Here is a 22,449-nt window from a genome sequence, read left to right as displayed (position 1 = left end):
GGGGTCGAGGCTGGAAACAGAAGAGAAATAAAACAAAATCTCTTCTCCCTCCGGCCAGCGGCCAGCAGGGGGCGCTGGTGCCATAGGCGGTATCACCGCCAAGCTGCTCCACCTCCTCTGGGCTCTATAACTGCTACGAGCCAGGCGCACTGAGGTTGTCCCTGCTGCGAACCCGTAGTTGCCTCGGTGTCGCTGAGCAACGGGAAAATGGGCGGGATTTGCTTGCGCGTTAGTGCGCGCACCCTCCCAGACGGAAGCGGAAGTGTCGGTGGCCGGCGAGTAAGAAGGGCTCATTCCTGGAGTGGAGATGGCGGCGCTTGCTCCGCTGCCCCCGCTGCCCCCGCTGCCCCCACAATTTAAGAGCATACAGCATCATCTGAGGACGGCTCAGGAGCATGACAAGCGGGACCCTGTGGTGGCCTATTACTGTGAGTCTTTCCGAGTCGCCGCGGCCCTACTTACCCTCCGGGGCCCACACACCGCCCCCTGGTTCTTAAGGCAGGCCCCGCTCCCCTAGCTTTAGATCTGAGCTTTGACCTCTGACCCGCCCTGGGAATCCCTTGGGGCCCCTCCCTCCTCAGGGATCTCCACCTTCTCTCCGCCCCCTCGAAGGCCCCAGAAAGGCAAAACTTCAAAAGCACCATGGTGTCCACGACCTATCCAGTCTTGTGCTTAAATATTTTTAAACAGAATACTTGGGCTCATGAACTCTGGAACACACTGTTCTAAGGTTTTTTTTTCTGCATGTACAACAAGAGCCTCCTATCGCCGCCAGGGAATCCTGATAATAACCTGGGTAGTTAAGTAATTGAGTTGGAGCTAAAACGAAGGTAAGTGTCCCAAAGACAGTAGTGATGTGGACAAAAGGAAGATTGACTAGTTGAAACTATAGTAATAAGTGCAGGTGAATTAGGGCAACATGCAAGCCCATTCAAAAATTCATAAATGGAGAGGAGCTGCTACAAAACAAGCACTTGGATTTGTCCATTCCTCCTTCTGCATTCAAACTACCCTGTTCCACTAATGAGAATTTATAGTCTTGATTTTGAATAATACCTGGGGTTGAGACATTTGGTAGCAATAGTCTCACTTTGGTTGACTGTGATGCTTATAATCTACAGGTGATGAAAAACACAGATTAAATTTGTTGACACTTTTTCCTTCGCAGTGAAGAGAGTAGGTCCGGTGAACTTTATTTCATATTCCATACTCTAATGTTACTGCAAATAAAACACGTAGCTAAGCAACTATAAAGCTTCTGAAAAGGATTTTTAGCCTTTTGAAGCTCAATATAATGTGTCCTCTATTGTGGACGTTATGAGATTAGCTAAAATATGGTCCACTGTCATCCCTGCCATACTCCAGGTGACCCCATTTTCATTTCTCAAATTGCAAGACCCTTTCAGACCTCCACGTTCTTCACTGTCTTGGACCGTCTTCCTTTCTTCTCCACTTGGCAGACTCCTTATGATTCAGGGTCTAACTCAAATGTCACCACTTCTGTGGGCAGTAAGTTGATTACTCTCAAGGCTTTACCTCAACTTGTTCAAATCGTAGCAGCATTTTTCCATTATACTTGTTTTTGAGGTTCCTCAAGTAGGGACCATTAGTCTTTCATTCAGCTTGTATTTATTGAGATTCTACCTATATGAGCATTACCAGGCACTGTGACTACAGTTCCTGCATTCATGGAACGTACGTACTATGGGGTGGGGAGATGAAGCAATAAAATGAGTATATTATGTAGACTATTAGAAGGTTACAAAGAAAAATAAAGCAGGGAAAGTATAGGGAGTACCAGGAGTAGGGTGGTAGGAAGTGAGGAAGGGATTTCATTTTTAGACTGGTCAGGGAGAGCTTCATTGGGTTCACGTCTGAGCAAGACTTGAAAGGAGTGAAAGGCAGGCTTTGCATCACCGGGGAAAGAGTACTCTCCATAGAGGGGGTAACAAGCACAAAAGTCTTGCTTGAAGGAGGATCAAGGTGACCATTGTAACTGGAGTGATAGAGCAAGGAGAAAAACGATGTGATTAAAGTCAAAGAGGTTATCTCTTATAACAATGAAATAGGAACCCTTGATTCTGTGTAAAACTAATCCCTGTTTATGGGTTCTGTATTATATACCTTTGTGACTGCCCAGAGACCCTTTATTTCCCATGTCATTATCTTCCCTCTTTTGCTATTTCTTTCTAAACTTGCCCCAGTTTCCTTTATTTAAAAAATAAAAGGAGCTCCCACTGTGACATTCCCCTAAAGTTGCAGTCCTGTCTGCCCAGCCTCAAAGGTAAGCTTGAAATAATTGTCTGTAGTTGTCTTTACATCCTTATCTCACAGAACTTTTTCAGCCCATTGCAGTCTGGTTTTCATGCTCATTATTTCACTGTAATTGCTCTCAGCAGGGTCATGAACAAACATTTTTATTGCTAAATCCAGGTGACACTTAAAAAATATTTTTGTTATGAAACATATGCATGTTAAAGAACATATATAATCTATATAAGGAACAGTAAAATGAATGCTAATGTACTCACTATATTTGCTGCTATTAGACTTAAATGTTTGCTGATCTGACGAGTGTGAAATGATGTCTCATTCGAGTGAAATTTGCAATTCACTGAGCCTTAATAAAGTTAAGCATCTTTTCATATGTTAATTAACCATTTGTGATTTCCTTTTGAAATACCTATTTATTGCTTTTGACCGTTTTTCTATTTCATTATCTTTTCTTAATAATCTAGCTGCTGATCCTTTTGTATATGCATTGTGATTGTCTTCTCCAAGTTTATAGTTTGATTTTTCACTCGATTTATGAAATCCTTTGATGTGCAAAAGTTCTTAATTTAAAAATATGGCTAGTTTATTAATCTCTTCCTTATGGTTCATGTTCTGATTTTCTAGGCCTTAATTTCTTTTTGTATACCTTATTTGGGACTTTGGCTTCCTGAGTTTGTAGGTTGGTGTCTTTCATTAAATTTAGAAAATTTTCTACTATCATCTGTTCAAGTATTGCTTGTCTGCTATCTCTATTCTCTCCTGCAGTTTTAATTAGGTATGTGGTGCATTTTTCTCCTTTAGCTTCTTTGTCCCTTAATGCTTTCATAGTTTGTATCCATTTTCTTTCTGTGCTACATTCTGTATAATTTCTTTAGGTCTGTGTTCACCTCCACATGTCCTATTGTAGAACCCATCTGTTGAGTTTCTATTTCCATTTTTTATTTCTAGATGTTCTCTTATTTTGTTTTTAAATCAGCCTAGCCATTTCTGATAATCTTTTGTTAACTGTGTTTTTAAAACACTCTTACTTCTTTAAATGCTTTAAAAAATATTTAACGTTTATATTTGCTGTCTGATAATTCCAGTGCATGTTATATTTTAGGTGTGATTCTGCTGTCTAACAGAAGATGGCTCATGATGACTTTTTTTCCTTGTAATTTATGCTCTAGACGTACTAAACCAGTGCTCTTCAAACTTCAGTATGCAAATAATTCTACGGGAATCATTTTCACAGTTCTCAACTTCTGTATGTTTCTTTCCTGACAAAGTTCCTTTGGTCAAGGTAGCAAAGTAGTATGCTTCTTCTTTTTTTTTTTAATCATCTCCTGTTCTCAGTTGCCCTTCTCCTACTTTAAAGAAGAAGGACATACTCTGATGCCTCATTAGCATTTTTATGGTGTATTGCCCTGGAGGAGAAGGTGGAAAATACTCCAGGGTGTCCAGAAAAAAGGGACAATTCAAATAAGTTACTGGTATTAGTGAAACCCCCATTAATTAAGGTATTAGGTAGAGCTTCCTACCTTTCTCTGTCTTATTTGGAAGAAAACCAGTCAGAGCAAAGAATAAGCTTTTATTTTAAAATGCTGGGCATGAGAAAGAAAAGATGTCAAAGGAATATTCTAACATATAACTTTTTATAAGGGGAGCGGTCAAGAATGAAACTCAGAAGAAGGAGGAATTGTTCTTAGCTATTAGCAGCCATTGTTTGGTCATTTTGGATCTTATCCAGAGGAGTGCAGAGGGACAGTTTGCGACCAAGATCAAGTGCAAGGTGGTGTGGGAAGGGTTAGCTGTGGGGACAAGGACATGAACGTACCACATTGGAAATTTCTCTGTATTTCAGAGTCTCTTACACTTGTATGTATATATGTTAAGGGTAACATCTCATGTTCAAAATTGGCCTGTGTTGAGGTGTTCTGAAGTTTCAAAATGGTAAGAGTTTTCATTATATGACCTTACCTTTTTGTTCTCTGTTCCTTACTAAAGTGTCATTCCGGAGGTAAGAAACAAAAGGGAAATGCTGAAGTGGGGCAGTGCCTTATTTCATCCAAGTCACAAGCTCATGTAAAGGTCTGTAGGTTATCAAAATTTTAGAATTAGAATTCAGAAATGAGGTGGGTACGTGTTAACATATTTATTCGAATTAGAGAAGTCATATTTTTCTGAAAAAAGTAAACCTCCAGTGGCTGATTGGTTTGGCTTTAACAACTGGTTTTGCCATTTATGTAAAATGGTGGACATTCTCCTTAAATGAGGTAAATCTTTAGCTCTGAAGTGTTTTGTTTTTTCAGAAATACATTTAAAACAAGTGACAAAATTAAAATATTAAAAAAATTTTTTCCTGCCAGCGGATGTTGAAATGAACAGTATTTCAGTTTTCCCAATCCTGTGTCACTGTCTTAGGATAAAAAGAAGCCTTTGAAAGAAAATGATGAGTCTTTCTTTATAAGATCTTTTCTGAATACTTCACAAGAATTGAGAAAATGAATACTCTAATGATGGGGTGACAGATTCTTTTCTAGTCTTAAAACAAATTTTGAGGCAGACCTAATTAAAATGTCAGCTACGAGAGATTATTAACAATATTATTTGATGATAAGTGATGATGTGGTTTTTAGCCTATAACCCAGAAGGAATTTAAAGAATAAAGTGATTTTGCTGTGACAGAGCTTCCATTCTCATCTGCTGCTTTATATGAATGAATTTTCTCCCTTGTTAAATTCATAAAAATGAAGGTAGGAATAGAACCAATACTCTACCCTGGTTCATTATGAGGATGAATCATATTAATTCATAGATAGGCAGTTTAACTCATTATTTCATGCATTTCCAAGAAAATTGTACTATTTATACTTAATGATTATTAAAATAAATAATCATGTTGTCTTGATCAATTATACGTAATCATAATTGCCAAAACTCAATTCCAGAAGAAACATTTTAACACATAGTACCTTCTCTCACAGGAAGTTTTGTCAAAATTTCAATTTTTATATACTTTCTGTTGCAGAGCAGTATGATAGGATAATCAAGTAGGACTTTTGAGCATACAAATACATTTTTTATAATAAAATTCTATAGGATAAGTAAATAGAAATATGGGTTAAAAGAAAATACAACAGTGTATTATTTCTGACTCTTAAAAAAAGAGCTTTTTGTATCTTAAAATAGATTATAATAGATACCAAATTGCTATGGTATTTACAGTTGAAAGAGTAATATAATTTTTAGATGTCAATATTTGATGTAGTACGGAAATTACATTTTTTTACCTGTTTAAACTTCTGATGAAAAGTGGTAGATGTCAACTGAAAAATGTGTGAAGGGATACATTTCTATAAACTTAGAGCAAACAAAAATATTCTAAATTCCTAGAGCAAGGAACAATTTTTTGTGAGAAAAAAATTCAAGATTATTTTGCTAAAGTACTTGCTGATTTATAAAAGTTCCATATTCTCTTTTATTTCTGAGGCTTTATATATGTTGCTCTCTGCTTGGAATCCCCTCTGGCTTCCTCTTAATCTAACTTATGCTTACGGACTCAGTACTTTTTGCAGATTGGTTTTCCTGACCTCATAGAATGCTCTAGAAATGGTTTCACATATGTCCCTCATCTTGATCACATTGTGTTATAACACTGTTATCTTTCTGTCTCCTGGATTCTCCTGGAGGACAGGGATTGTTACCTTTTTTTCACCTGGCACATAATTGGCATTCATAAATATTTAATGAATGCCATTGTTCTAAATATTATGAATATTCCATTCTTACTAGAATGTAAGCTCTGTGAGAGCAAGAAGTATGTCTTAGTTGAATCTCTTAACTCCTAATACAGTACCTAAGCCATGGTGGATAATTGTAAATTATGTAATTTACATGTAATATCTGTTGATTGAATAAATGAACTATACGGTAATTCTTAGTTTTTTCACATGCTCTTACTACAGTAAGGAAACGTAATGAAAAGAATTTCAAAACACAGTATTTTATGACTTGTGGGTATTAGATTAAGTCATAGATATGTCATAGGATGTGCCCATTGTGCCTCCTCCTTTCCAGTATTTTGTGATTTCCAAAAGTGATTTATATCTGGCCTTAATGGGAATACTCTAGTGTTTTATCATTTTTTAAATTGTTACCTTAATATTCCTACATTTCTAAATTGTTTGATCTTTTATTTTCTTTTGAAGTCAGGAATGAGTGTTGAAATAGCATAGATCAAATTACTTTTTGACTAATATGCTTAGTGTTTACTTCTCTGAACCTTTTAATACAGTAAGTAATAACAAATTATTAAATTTACTCATATTTGGGGCTTCCCTGGTGGCGCAGTGGTTGAGAATCTGCCTGCTAATGCAGGGGACACGGGTTCGAACCCTGGTCTGGGAAGATCCCACATGCCACGGAGCAGCTGGGCCCGTGAGCCACAATTGCTGAGCCTTCGCGTCTGGAGCCTGTGCCCCGCGACGGGAGGGGCCGCGATAGAGAAAGGCCCGCGCACCGCGATGAAGAGCGGTCCCCGCACCGCGATGAAGAGTGGCCCCCGCTTGCCGCAACTGGAGAAAGCCCTCGCACGAACCGAAGACCCAACACAGCCAAAAATAAATATAAATAAATAAATAAATAAATAAATAAATAAATAAGAAAATCCTTTAAAAAAAAAAAATTTACTCATATTTGGAACATCTCCTCATTCCTGGAAAGAGTCCCATTAGATTTTTTTTTTCATTAAACTTTTTATTTTGAGATAATTGTAGATCCACATACAGTTGTGAGAAATAATACAGAAGATCCTGTGTGCCTTTTACCCATTGTGCCCCAATGGTAATATCTTGCAAAATTATAGTACAGTATCACAACCAGAACATTGACATTGATGCAATCCACTAATCTGATTCAGACTTCCCTAGTTTTCCATGTATTCATTTGCGTGTGCGTGTGTTTTTAGTTCTAAATAGTTTTGTCAGGTGTAGGTTCATGTATCCATCACCGTAGTGAAGATAGAGAGCAGTTTCCTAAGAAGAATCCTTCATGTTACCCTATTACAGCCAGAACTTTGTTTTGGGGGGAAGTTCTTTTTTATATTTGTCAATTTCTTACATTTAAAAAATTCGACTTGAGCTAATGTTGATGTATTGAAGTTTTCTAGAATATCTTTCATATCTGTCAGATTTTCAAATTTATTAGTTAAAAATTACAAAGTTAACCTTCCCATCCTTTCCTCATACCTATCACAATCAGCCAGTCATCAAACGTTTAAAATTTTACTTATCTCCTTAGTTTCTCTGATATCATCCCCTCACCTTACATCTAAGCTATTGACATAGCTTCCTACCTTCTACTTCAAGCAGGTAATCCCTGTTGCTACTAAAAAGTTCTGCTTTAAATGCTTAGTGGAAAAAAACACAGAATAAAAGAATGATAAAGTTAACTAAACATTTAGGAATTGTATGTGACGCAAACAGTACAATTAATTTATAAAAACGTTGCGTTAGGAAAAAATATTTCCAATAGATGAGAGACAAAGGACCAATATCCCTGATATATAAAACACTCATATAAATCCATTTTAAAAAAACCAAAACTAAGATCCCCATAGATAAATGGACAAAGACTATGTATGTACTACTAAAGGAGCGAATACTAGTTATTAACATTCAGGTAAGTTAAAATGGCATACCTTTTTTGGACTGTAAAGTTATGACTCAGTGCAAATGAGTATATGGTGAAATTTTCATTGATGTGGCTGTGTGAGTTGGTTCAAAGTTTTAGAAAGCATTTTGTCAGAGTGTTTGGAATTGTAAAACTATCTGATGTTCAGTAATTCCAGTTTTGAAAAGCTTGTGCTTAGGAAATAATCACTAATATATTAAGAACTTTATGCAGAATTCTCTGAATGATTATTTACACATTTGTGGCAAGCTGAAAACAACCTAAATATATATCATTGTGGAAATGGTTAAGTAAGTTATGGTATATCCATTAGATAGAAAGTGATGTAATCATTTAAAAATTATAAAGCATCTTTTGTAACATGGGAGAAAATTGATATAAAAATACAGGATATAAAATTATATATATACTACGATTTGAACTTTCTTATATGTACATAAATACATATACTTGGAGAATTGTGGCTTTTAGGTTTATGTATGGTTTTCTTTTGATTGTCTTTTATTTTTAATGTTTTCTATTCTGTAAGTGGGCATGTCTCAAATACTAAAAAACAAAAGCTTTATTAAAAGCAAAAAAATTTTTAAGGGTACTTGTGGTAGCTCCATCTGACTATCAGAAAAAATATAAGTGCCTTTAGGAGCTACTTATGATTTGAACATGGCCTCATCTTTTGTAGTTTTAATCAAACTGAATTTCATTCCGTTTCTAGAACCTTACTGACTTTCTGTTGTCTCCAAGCCTTCCAACATTGTTCTCTCTCCCCTGGTACCTCTTCCCTTCTCTACCATCCCCGCTTCATTTTTATCCTTTGGATACTAACTTGAATGTCACCTTTTCTGGGAGACCTTCTCTTAAACTCCCTAGTTTTAAGGTGCATCATCTCTGTGTCCTCATTATGCCTTGTATGGCTTTACCTAATTGCTTTTCATTTGCCTATTGTGTCTTCTAGATGGTAAACTTAAGAAGGCTGCACCCTGCTGGGAGCTCTTTATTCATTTATTGTACCAGGTAGTGCTAGGCCACTAGACATATTTACACAATAAAGAATAGGTGCTCCAAAAATGTTAAATTGATCTGAATTTTAAGGCAACTATGGTCCCTACAGAGAACTATGGCCTTATAGCTGTCACTGAATAAAGAGGCCAGATGACTAACATTTATGTAGCTCTTGGCATTAATAACAATACTTTTCTTCAGGGTATCTGATTTGAACCTTATAGTTATCCTGGTCCTTTTATTAGTAAGTGATGGAGCCAGGACTTGAATGACAGATTCTAGATGAGAAATGGTTATATGTAAAATTGTTGATAGTAGGTAGTAATTAGAATACCACTTACAGAGTGAAGGTAAAGGCACTAGTTAAATTGGTGAAAAAGAAAGGGGGAGCAATGAAGATTCCTAATAAGTGGAAGAAATGGAGGACAGGCTTGGTGTTATTAACATATCTCTGAGCTCTGTATGTCTCTCTCTGTTTTTTTTTCCTTAATGAAGCCAGAAAATACTTGTCTCTACTAAACATGGGCACCATATGATAACTATTTTGATTCTGTGAAGTTTGGTGTTGTGGATAAAGCTAAAAGTAGAAAGACTCCTTCCTTTTAAATTTGCTTAAGTAACTAAATACATAAAGTTTCAAGTTTGTTTTTTTAAAGTTTCCTCTAGGGGGTGATATTGTACAGTTAATAGACATTCAGTGAACGTGTACAAGTGTTCTTTCAGAGTCATGTTTATATGATCATAGGAAAATTAAATGTAGTTTTCAGGAAGTTGTAAATACATATGGTATATTTCATATACAAGATATTATAAGATGCACAAGTGTAAATTTTTAGTTTAGTTTAAATAAAGGCTGAAAAATATTGGATTTTTTGATTGGTGGTGGATATTAGGATTAATAATCAGTTGCCTGTTATTTTTTTGTTGTTACTCACTTAGAAATTGGATTTTTTAATGACAGATAAGCTTAACTAAGCCAATAAAGATAAGCAGTGGCTTTTTTTTTTTTTTTTTTTGCTTATTTCTGAACCTGTAACGATTAATTTGAGCCCATAGTCCTCTTATCTAAGTACTTATCATTTTTTATTATAAGCTGACTCGGGATACTTTACTGTAGCAATGACAGGTTAATAAATAGGCACAGAAAGCTGGACTACTGGCTTATCCATTAGTACTCCATTCTTTTTGTTTTTGCAAACATATATGCAGACATGCATTTTATATCATAAAATAGTCTTTTTTTTTTTTTTTTTTTTTATTTTTACAAGAGATAGATAGACTGACACCAAGCATTGTACATGGATGACCACAACAAAAGCAACAATGATTGCAATTACCAAACATGAAACACACTTATACTATGTCATAATATTGACATTCAGTCCAGTAATCCTCCACTGTAACAGCTCCTTTACTTTGCAGTGAAAATTGATTTGTATATTCTTTTCCTCTGAGTCCTTGTGGGATTTTTTTTTTTTTTAATTCAGACAGAAAGTCACAAAAATTATACTCATCCTCATCAGTTCACTCAGTCCCATGTAATTAATTTCTTTTTTTTCATCTTGATCTTTTGTTAGCAGTTTTATGAGTTCATCAGTTTTTCATTAGAGTTCTGAAAATGCTTATTCATTCAGTTCAGCAGTACAGTCAGTTACCAGAAACCTGTACTTGTCAGAGTCTTTTCCATGAATTTCTTGAAGATGAAACTCTTTTATAGGAACATATTTGCAAAATCATCAGAGTACACCCAGAACTGTCTGTAAATGACAAAAGACTTAAAAATGACCATGGTTAAAGATTTGATGAAAGTTCATAATAATGCAGTTGACAAGAAAATTAGTTATTTCTGAGATATACATTTTAAAGTAATAACTAGGATTATTACTTATAACATTATACCAGAACATATAAGATTTTTAGAAGTTTCCTGTAATGTCTGAAACATTTATATTAACATATTTCCATACATATTTCCATATAAATACAAATATAAGATTTTTAGAAATTTCATGTAATGTCTGAAACATTTATATTAACATATTTCCATACATATTTCCATACAAATACAAATATAAGATTTTTAGAAATTTCATGTAATGTCTGAAACATTTATATTAACATATTTCCATACATATTTCCATACAAATACAAATATAAGATTTTTAGAAATTTCATGTAATGTCTGAAACATTTATATTAACATATTTTCATACATATTTCCATACAAATACAAGATTTTTAGAAATTTCATGTAATGTCTGAAACATTTATATTAACATATTTCCATACATATTTCCATACAAATACAAATATAAGATTTTTAGAAATTTCATGTAATGTCTGAAACATTTATATTAACATATTTCCATACAAATAACCCAATGAAAGTTTAGTATTAGTTGTTTTGTTTGTTTTTTTATACTGCAGGTTCTTATTAGGCATCAGTTTTATACACATCCGTGTATACATGTCAATCCCAATCGCCCAATTCAGCACATCACCATCCCCACCTCATCGCAGTTTTCCCCCCTTGGTGTCCATATGTCCATTCTCTACATCTGTGTCTCAACTTCTGCCCTGCAAACTGGCTCATCTGTACCATTTTTCTACGTTCCACATACATGCATTAACATACGATATTTGTTTTTCTCTTTCTGACTTACTTCACTCTGTATGACAGTCTCTAGATCCATCCACTTCTCAACAAATGACTCAATTTCGTTCCTTTTTATGGCTGAATAATATTCCATCGTATATATGTACCACAACTTCTTTATCCATTCGTCTGTTGATGGGCATTTAGGTTGCTTCCATGACCTGGCTATTGTAAATAGTGCTGCAATGAACATTCGGGTGCACGTGTCTTTTTGAATTACGGTTTTCTCTGGGTATATGCCCAGTAGTGGGATTGCTGGGTCATATGGTAATTCTATTTTTAGTTTTTTAAGGAACCTCCATATTGTTCTCCATAGTGGCTGTATCAATTTACATTCCCACCAACAGTGCAAGAGGGTTCCCTTTTCTCCACACCCTCTCCAGCATTTGTTGTTTGTAGATTTTCTGATGATGCCCATTCTAACAGGAGTGAGGTGATACCTCATTGTAGTTTTGATTTGCATTTCTCTAATAATTAGTGATGTTGAGCATCTTTTCATGTGCTTCGTGGCCGTCTGTATGTCTTCTTTGGAGAAATGTCTATTTAGGTCTTCTGCCCATTTTTGGATTGGGGTGTTTGTTTCTTTGATATTGAGCTGAATGAGCTGTTTATATATTTTGGAGATTAATCCTTTGTCCGTTGATTCATTTGCAAATATTTTCTCCCATTCTGAGGGTTGTCTTTTCGTCTTGTTTATGGTTTCCTTTGCTGTGCAAAAGCTTTGAAGTTTCATTAGGTCCCACTTGTTTATTTTTGTTTTTATTTCCATTACTCTAGGAGGTGGATCGAAAAAGATCTTGCTGTGATTTATGTCAAAGAGTGTTCTTCCTATGTTTTCCTCTAAGAGTTTTATAGTGTCCAGTCTTATATTTAGGTCTCTAATCCATTTTGAGTTTACTTTTGTGTATGGTGTTAGGGAGTATTCTAATTTCATTCTTTTACATGTGGCTGTCCAGTTTTCCCAGCACCACTTATTGAAGAGACTGTCTTTTCTCCATTGTATATCTTTGCCTCCTTTGTCATAGATTAGTTGACCATAGGTGCGTGGGTTAATCTCTGGGCTTTCTATCTTGTTCCATTGATCTATGTTTCTGTTTTTGTGCCAGTACCATATTGTCTTGATTACTGTAGCTTTGTAGTATAGTCTGAAGTCAGGGAGTCTGATTCCTCCAGCTCCATTTTTTTGCCTCAAGACTGCTTTGGCTATTCGGGGTCTTTTGTGTCTCCATACAAATTTTAAGATGATTTGTTCTAGCTCCGTAAAAAATGCCCTTGGTAATTTGATAGGGATTGCATTGAATCTGTAGATTGCTTTGGGTAGTATACTCATTTTCACAATGTTGATTCTTCCAATCCAAGAACATGGTATATCTCTCCATCTGTTGGTATCATCTTTAATTTCTTTCATCAGTGTCTTATAGTTTTCTGCATACAGGTCTTTTGTCTCCCTAGGTAGGTTTATTCCTAGGTATTTTATTCTTTTTGTTGCAATGGTAAATGGGAGTGTTTCCATAATTTCTCTTTCAGATTTTTCATCATTAGTGTATAGGAATGCAAGAGATTTCTGTGCATTAATTTTGTAACCTGCAACTTTACCATATTCATTAATTAGCTCTAGCAGTTTTCTGGTGGCAGTTTTAGGATTCTCTATGTATAGTATCATGTCATCCGCAAACAGTGACAGTTTTACTTCTTCTTTTCCAATTTGTATTCCTTTTATTTCTTTTTCTTCTCTGATTGCCGTGGCTAGGACTTCCAGAACTATGTTGAATAATAGTGGTGAGAGTGGACATCCTTGTCTCGTTCCTGATCTTAGAGGAAATGCTTTCAGTTTTTCACCATTGAGAATGATGTTTGCTGTGGGTTTGTCATATATGGCCTTTATTATGTTGAGGTAGGTTCCCTCTATGCCCACTTTCTGGAGAGTTTTTATCAGAAATGGGTGTTGAATTTTGTCAAAAGCTTTTTCTGCATCTATTGAGATGATCATATGGTTTTTATTCTTCAATTTGTTAATATGGTGTATCACATTGATTGATTTGCGTATATTGAAGAATCCTTGCATCCCTGGGATAAATCCCACTTGATCGTGGTGTATGATCCTTTTAATGTGTTGTTGGATTCTGTTTGCTAGTATTTTGTTGAGGATTTTTGCATCTATATTCATCAGTGATATTGGTCTGTAATTTTCTTTTTTTGTAGTGTCTTTGTCTGGTTTTGGTATCAGGGTGATGGTGGCCTCATAGAATGAGTTTGGGAGAGTTCCTTCCTCTGCAATTTTTTGGAAGAGTTTGAGAAGGATGGGTGTTAGCTCTTCTCTAAATGTTTGATAGAATTCCCCTGTGAAGCCATCTGGTCCTGGACTTTTGTTTGTTGGAAGATTTTTAATCACAGTTTCAATTTCATTACTTGTGATTGGTCTGTTGATATTTTCTGTTTCTTCCTGGTTCAGTCTTGGAAGGTTATACCTTTCTAAGAATTTGTCCATTTCTTCCAGGTTGTCCATTTTATTGGCATAAAGTTGCTTGTAGTAGTCTCTTAGGATGTTTTGTATTTCTGCGGTGTCTGTTGTAACTTCTCCTTTTTCATTTCTGATTTTATTGATTTGAGTCCTCTCCCTCTTTTTCTTGATGAGTCTGGCTAATGGCTTATCAATTTTGTTTATCTTCTCAAAGAACCAACTTTTAGTTTTATTGATCTTTGCTATTGTTTTCTTTGTTTCTATTTCATTTATTTCTGCTCTGATCTTTATGATTTCTTTCCTTCTGCTAACTTTGGGTTTTGTTTGTTCTTCTTTCTCTAGTTTCTTTAGGTGTAAAGTTAGATTGTTTACTTGAGATTTTTCTTGTTTCTTTAGGTAGGCTTGTATAGCTATAAACTTCCCTCTTAGAACCGCTTTTGCTGCATCCCATAGGTTTTGGGTCGTCGTGTTTTCATTGTCATTTGTCTCTAGGTATTTTTTTATTTCCTGTTTGATTTCTTCAGTGATCTCTTGGTTATTTAGTAACGTATTGTTTAGCCTCCATGTGTTTGTCTTTTTTACGTTTTTTTCCCTGTAATTCATTTCTAATCTCATAGCGTTGTGGTCAGAAAAGATGCTTGATATGATTTCAATTTTCTTAAATTTACTGAGGCTTGATTTGTGACCCAAGATGTGATCTATCCTGGAGAATGTTCCGTGTGCACTTGAGAAGAACGTGTAATCTGCCGTTTTTGGATGGAATGTCCTATATATATCAATTAAATCTATCTGGTCTATTGTGTCATTTAAAGCTTCTGTTTCCTTATTTATTTTCATTTTGGATGATCTGTCCATTGGTGTAAGTGAGGTGTTAAAGTCCCCCACTATTATTGTGTTACTGTCGATTTCCTCTTTTATAGCTGTTAGCAGTTGCCTTATGTATTGAGGTGCTCCTATGTTGGGTGCATATATATTTATAATTGTTATATCTTCTTCTTGGATTGATCCCTGGATCATTATGTAGTGTCCTTCCTTGTCTCTTGTAACATTCTTTATTTTAAAGTCTATTTTATCTGATATGAGTATAGCTACTCCAGCTTTCTTTTGATTTCCATTTGCATGGAATATCTTTTTCCATCCCCTCACTTTCAGTCTGTATGTGTCCCTAGGTCTGAAGTGGGTCTCTTGTAGACAGCATATATATGGGTCTTGTTTTTGTATCCATTCAGCCAGTCTATGTCTTTTGGTTGGGGCATTTAATCCATTCACGTTTAAGGTAATTATCGATATGTATGTTCCTATGACCATTTTCTTAATTGTTTTGGGTTTGTTTTTGTAGGTCCTTTTCTTCTCTTGTGTTTCCCACTTAGAGAAGTTCCTTTAGCATTTGTTGTAGAGCTGGTTTGGTGGTGCTGAATTCTCTTAGCTTTTGCTTGTCTGTAAAGCTTTTGATTTCTCCATCAAATCTAAATGAGATCCTTGCTGGGTAGAGTAATCTTGGTTGTAGGTTCTTCCCTTTCATCACTTTAAGTATTTCATGCCACTCCCTTCTGGCTTGCAGAGTTTCTGCTGAGAAATCAGCTGTTAACCTTATGGGGGTTCCCTTGTATGTTATTTGTCGTTTTTCCCTTGCTGCTTTCAATAATTTTTCTTTGTCTTTAATTTTTGCCACTTTGATTACTATGTGTCTCGGCGTGTTTCTCCTTGGGTTTATTCTGTATGGGACTCTCTGCGCTTCCTGGACTTGGGTGGCTATTTCCTTTCCCATGTTAGGGAAGTTTTCGATTATAATCTCTTCAAATATTTTCTCTGGTCCTTTCTCTCTCTCTTCTCCTTCTGGGACCCCTATAATGCGAATGTTGTTGCGTTTAATGTTGTCCCAGAGGTCTCTTAGGCTGTCTTCATTTCTTTTTATTCTTTTTTCTTTAGTCTGTTCCGCAGCAGTGAATTCCACCATTCTGTCTTCCAGGTCACTTATCCGTTCTTCTGCCTCAGTTATTCTGCTATTGATTCCTTCTAGTGTAGTTTTCATTTCAGTTATTGTATTGGTCATCTCTGTTTGTTTGTTCTTTAATTCTTCTAGGTCTTTGTTAATCATTTCTTGCATCTTCTCAATCTTTGCCTCCATTCTTATTCCGAGGTCCTGGATCATCTTCACTATCATTATTCTGAATTCTTTTTCTGGAAGGTTGCCTATCTCCACTTCATTTAGTTGTTTTTCTGGGGTTTTTTCTTGTTCCTTCATCTGGTACATAGCCCTCTGCCTTTTCATCTTCTCTGTCTTTCTGTAACTGTGGTTTTTGGTCCACAGGCTGCAGGATTGTAGTTTTTCTTGCTTCTGTTGTCTGCCCTCTGGTGGTTGAGGCTATCTAAGAGGCTTGATGGGAGGCTCTGGTGGTGGGTAGAGCTGACTGTTGCTGTGGCGGTCAGAGCTCAGTAAAACCTTAATCCACTTGACTGTTGATGGGTGGGGCTGGGTTCCCTCCCTGTTGCTGTGGCGATCAGAGCCCAGTAAAACCTTAATCCACTTGACTGTTGATGGGTGGGGATGGGTTCCCTCCCTGTTGGTTGTTTTGCCTGAGGCAACCCAACAGTGGAGCCTACCTGGGCTCTTTGGTGGGGCTAATGACAGACTCTGGGAGGGCTCACGCCAAGGAGTACTTCCCGGAACTTCTGCTGCCAGTGTCCTTGTCCCCACGGTGAAACAGAGCCACCACTCGCCTCTGCAGGAGACCCCCCAACACCAGCAGGTACGTCTGGTTCAGTCTCCCCCAGGGTCACTGCTCCTTCCCCTGGGTCCCGATGCACACATTACTTTGTGTGTGCCCTCCAAGAGTGGGGTCTCTGTTTCCCCCAGTCCTGTCACAGTCCTGCAATCAATTCCCACTAGGCTTCAAAGTCTGATTCTCTAGGAATTCCTCCTCCCTTTGCCGGACCCCCAGGTTGGGAAGCCTGAGGTGGGGCTCAGAACCTTCACTCCAGTGGGTGGACTTCTGTGGTATAAGTGTTCGCCAGTCTGTGAGTCACCCACCCAGCAGTTATGGGATTTGATTTTACTCTGATTGCGCCCCTCCTACCGTCTCACTGTGGCTTCTCCTCTGTCCTTGGACGTGGGGTGTCCTCCTTGGTGAAGTCCAGGGTCTTCCTGTCAATGATTGTCCAGCAGCCAGTTGTGATTCTGGTGCTCTCGCAAGAGGGAGTGAGAGCACGTCCTTCTACTCCGCCATCTTGGTTAATCTAGTCTTTTTAATAATTACTCCTTTTTTGAGTAAAGTAAATCATTTTGGTTTTAGACTCTTTCAACCTGTTTCTGAGGTTGAGGGGACAGGATCAGTGTAGTCAAGTAACTTGTCCTTATCTGTCATTGTCTTATGTTTGGCACCCATGCAAGTTTAAACCATCTTTGATAAGATTCTTTTTTTTAATGACAATTATGATTGTTCAAAGTGAAAGCTTACATCCTCTTGAGCAGCACAGGTTTCAGTGCTTGATAAATTCTCACTTTCATTCAGTTCATCGTGTATTTTTCTGTGGCTTGTCCAGGTTTTTTGGTTTTTAGGTGTTTTTTAATCCCAGTTAATTGTTTCTCTTTGGAAACACTTTGGAGTCCATTGTACTTCCACCGTGGGCTTATTAGATATTCCTCTTTGTTTTAATTTTTTTAATGGTTGCTCTAGCATTTACAGTAACTTGTCACAGTCTACTATCATATAACACCTCACATATAAGGTAAGAACTTCACTTTCTTTTCTCCTGTCCTTTGCCTGTAGTTGTTATGCGTTTTATTTATACATAAACCATAAACCCTAGAATATATTTTTTATTTTTTAACCATCCTTTTTAAGAAGATTCATAAAATGAGGAAATACAATTTTTAATATATTCCCACATAATTACCATTTTTAGCACTCTTCATTCCTTTGTGTAGATCATTTTAAATCTGGTATCATTTTCTTTCCTGTTGAAAAGTTTATCATTTCATTTGTAGGATTGCCACCAATTCTTTCAGCTTCTCTTGTGTGAAACAAGCTTTTATTTCATTCTTATTTTTGAAAGATATTTTTGCTGGTTAAAAAATTTTAATTTGTCAATTGTTTTTGCCACACCTCCCCACCTTTGGAGGGGAGGATTCCAATTACATGTATGTTAGAGCACTCGGTGTTTTCCCACACCTCACTGAAACTCCGGTTTTGTGTTTGTTTTTGTTTCTCTTTTCAATCCTTTTTCTCCCTGCTTTAAGTAGTTCCTATTGCTGTGTTCTGAAGTTCACTAATTTTTTCTTTTATGGTGTCTAAACTACTATTAATCCTGTCCAGTAAATTTTTTATTTCAGATAGTATATTTTTCATCTCTGGATGGTCCATTTGTGTTCCTTTGTGTATGTTCTATTTCTCTCCTCATTTTATTCATGGTTTCCATTAAATATACTTTATAATAGTTCCCCAGTATTTTAATGTCATTGTCTGCTATTTCCATTATTTTGTCATTGTTTTATCTTATCTTATTGTTTTATCTTAGGTTCACATTCTTCTGCTATTTGCCATCATTAGTCATTCTTGATTGGTAGCAGGACAGAGTGAATTAAGTTCTTGAATGTCTGTTCTTGAAGGGATTTAATGCGACCAACAATTAAGTTAATTGCTGTTCAGTTAGATTCTTTTGTGCTTTATTTTGTTTGTTTTTAGCTTTGGGGAGCAGGTCTAAAGTAGTCTTTGCTTTAGGGACAGGTTAACCCTATCACTAAAGCATATCCCTTTGGGGGTCTCTGGTATATATCCTGGGTAAGCATCTGGGGCTCTCCACTCCTTTTGGTTGGAACTTGAATGCATCCCAGCCCTGTGTGTGCTCTGGGGACAATCCAGCTCACAGCTTCTGCTCATTCTTTGGCCGTGTGGAGTCTTCTCCTTCACATGCACATGGTAGGGTTCTCCTGAGCCTCAAGTTTACCCCTATACAGATTTCTGGATTTCTTTTCTTCATAGCTTCATCCTCTTCAGAACTCTGCCCCTCAACTTACAGCTGCCTCAGTCTCCGTGAACTCCAGTCTGTTTTCTCAACTCAGCTAGAGGACTGTGCTCTGCTTTGGACTCCCCTCCTACTCCTTAGACTGGGATATACCTCCAGGCAGAATGCTAGGCTGATATTGGTGTCACCTCATATGTTTCCTTTCTTCAGATGTCTTGGTCTTACCATGTTTGTTTCCATTGTCTGAAAACTTGTTTTGTATATTTTGTCTAGTTTTTTGGTTGTTTACAGTGAGATAGCAAATCTCACTACTCCATGTGGTCAGAATTAGAATCTGTGTTCTCATTTTAGTAATCAAATCATCACTTAGTGTTTGCTAAGTACCAGCACGGTCTTTTAGTAGGAATTCAGAAATAGCGAACTTTTTCTTAAAGCTACTGTATTATGACAGAAGCTCAAAAAAATTTGTTTAATGAAGTAATGAGTGAAGTAAATACCCTTTATTAATATATATTCATTCATACTTTTTTATTCTTTGATTTGGAAGTCCATTCACAAAAGATAATACTAACCATATAGCAGGGATTTATAATATACTTATGAGTAGAGTAATATATTCAGTTCTATTTATTGGAATAAAATTTGCCTTTACACATCAGTGTATAGTATAATGATTCCTATTTGAGTGCTACATTAATTTAACCTATTAACTCATCACTCTTCACAATTGTTTTTATACACCTTTTGTGTGTTTATATCATGCATTTCATATTTTTAGATTTCTCATGTATAAGCAAGGGTGTGTTAGAATGTTAACGTTTAGATTTAATGTTCATACCTTCAGGATTAGTAAATGTTTGTCTCCTAAATGTTTCACATTAAAGTTAGGTTGGAAAGTATTTAATCCTTTTGCAAATATGCCTCATTACTCATCTTCAAATAATATTTATTCATAAAAATAAACACATTTCCTTGATGAAATAAATCAAATATATTTTCTTATACATGATTCTAGCTACATATTTATTCTGTTTCAGTAGGTAACTTTCCATGTTAGACATTAATTTTTTGTCGTACTGCTGCTGCTACAATGAATTACTTGTCCTGAACAGAGTTCTATATGAAAGTGATGCTTTTTTCCATCCATTATGAAAAAAGATCTTTTGGTGTATTTATTAATTTTCATAAGTAGATTTAATGTCTTTTCATTTTTATTAATATTAGAAAGTGTATCTTGTGATACAACTTAAGAATTGTAAACCATGTAAGATATTCAAAAATGTAAAAGGCCAACTTTTATCCTAAATCTTTCCGGGTCTGAGATGGTTCTTTCCAGTCCTTCGATTAAAGGTGTTGCTTTATAATAATGTCTTTGTAATTGCAAAGACTGAATATGCATGTAAGCCAAGAAAAAAATGCATGTAAGTGAAACCATTAAACTATGTTGTCATTACACTATATTTTGAGTATCAGCCATTTGTATTAAGGTTAACTTTTAAAGAACAAGAAGCTGACATTTGTTTATATTTGTGTTGTGAGGGAGATTGATGATGGTTGTGGTGATAGTGAATTGGGAATAATTTGATTTTTGCTTCAAAGGAGATACAGATAATCTTCATTTTTATTGTAAGCAACAGTAGAAGTAGTTAAGAGTAACAAATCAGAAACAGATTTGTACTTTCTACATAGGAATAAATCACTTTCGCTTGGTAGCAAGAAAGTGCTGATTAATTTTCTGCATGTTTGCTTAATGGGCTGTTACCTATGCTGGATAACCATTTATGCCCAAAGTTGGTCCACTAAGTAGCTAACTACACTCCATAGATGGTAGGATTCATATATTGTTCACTACTTTGATAAAGTAAGGAGAAAGACCTCCTAGGGAAATCAAACTGTCAGTACTGTATTTCCTCACATTATTGTGTTATTGTGTTGACTAATAGTATATATAGATAGCGAGTAATTAATTAACGTCTACTGAATTTTCTGTGTGTGTGTTTGGGTGAGGTTTTGTTTGAAAGATGTTTGAAAAAGTCACTTGAGAGATTGGGAAGATAAGGAAATCAGTCTTACACAATTAATATAAAATGTCTTCAGAGAATGGAGAAAACAGGAGAGAAGATGGTACACAAAATAGAGAACTTTAATATTTTCAAACCAAATGTTTCACATAGGATGCAAAATGTCGGCACATCATAAAAATTTTAAACAACTGTAGCTTGTGCTCAGTTATAGTGATGGAAAGTGTATTTTACTTTGGTCGAATAAATAATACTGAAATATTCAATTATAAAAAAAGGTATTAAGCTCATTTGAGGTTGATAATTATGGTATTTATAGTGATGCTGATCTGCCAGTGGTCTCTGTTGCTAGTATGTAGGCATAGGGAGAGAGGATAGTTGGGCTTATATATGAGTGTGCTTTTGCCAGAGGAATGTAATAAAAAGATTCAGGGATAGGAGATAGGACAATAAAGTTCAGGAAAAATCTATCATAAAATCAAAGCTGGTTGCAGAGGGAAGTTAAAGGAGAAAAGACTGGTTGTAATGAAGAAGTAGGGCAACACCAGTGAACTGGAAGCCTGTTGTAACAAGCAGAGATTAAAATTGGAAGAAAAGGAATTATGCTTAGAGTGAGTGCTTGATATACTGATATTGACAGTACAGCAGTTTGAGATGGTAATTTAGTTATGGGGTGACTGGCATGTAAAGGAGAGTACGTACAGTTATTGGAGATCATTGTTGATAAGAATTGAGAACACAGCACTGTGTATGCATAAGAAATAGATTTGCTTTTTTATCACAGAAAATTCAAAATTACAATTGCTAAGTAAAATAAGGATTTATTCCCTCATTTAAAGGAAAGTCTGATGTTGGCAGTACCCAGTGCCAGTGTGCCAATTCCATGAAGTCATCAGGGACCCAAGCTCTTTCTAATTTCATGTCTACAAACTAGCACGATTACCAAGGTCGCCTTGTGGTCCAAGATGTCTGCTAGAGTTTGTCATCCCATTTCTATTCTTGGCAGCAAGGAGGAGAAAGGGGAAGGAGTCAGTAAGGTCTTTCCCCTGTTGTCATTCCCCCTTTTAAGGTCCAGAAGTCTCTCCCAACAATTTCTGGTTATATGATATTTGTCTTAGGTAATAACATGGCCATATCTTGCTTTGAGGAATACTGGGAAATACACTGTTTTGGCTAGCTATGTTACAACTCCCTAATAATGTGTAGGGATCTAGTTTGTAAAGAACATGGGGAGAAAGGATGCGGGTAGACAGCTAGCAGTCTTTGCCAGAAGTGTTGATTATCCATGTGAACAGCGAAATTTTCAAGATGGTGGAAAGACAAGGAAAGACCCTGAGGTCCATGGGCAATTACAAGCATAACAATCCAATGGAAGAGAATTATGGATTATGGAGAATTAT

At 36.1% G+C, this 22,449-nt stretch overlaps 1 protein-coding gene across 3 annotated transcripts in view; it reads left to right on the top strand.

The window, feature by feature from the left end:
- Positions 1 to 251: 251 nt before the first annotated feature.
- VTA1 (vesicle trafficking 1) overlaps positions 252 to 22,449 on the top strand; it is an 80,784-nt gene continuing 58,586 nt past the window's right edge. For 2 of the 3 annotated variants that reach the window (XM_007171312.2, XM_007171310.3), the window contains exon 1: positions 252 to 428. In XM_007171312.2, coding sequence (XP_007171374.2) covers positions 308 to 428 — 121 coding nt within the window. In that variant the 5' untranslated portion in view covers positions 252 to 307. The remainder of the gene's footprint in view (positions 429 to 22,449) is intronic. The other variant, XM_057527856.1, reaches the window with a different exon arrangement.

Source organism: Balaenoptera acutorostrata, chromosome 14 (genome assembly GCF_949987535.1).
Source record: "Balaenoptera acutorostrata chromosome 14, mBalAcu1.1, whole genome shotgun sequence".
NCBI lineage: Eukaryota > Metazoa > Chordata > Mammalia > Artiodactyla > Balaenopteridae > Balaenoptera > Balaenoptera acutorostrata.
This window is presented reverse-complemented; position numbering and strand designations above follow the sequence as displayed.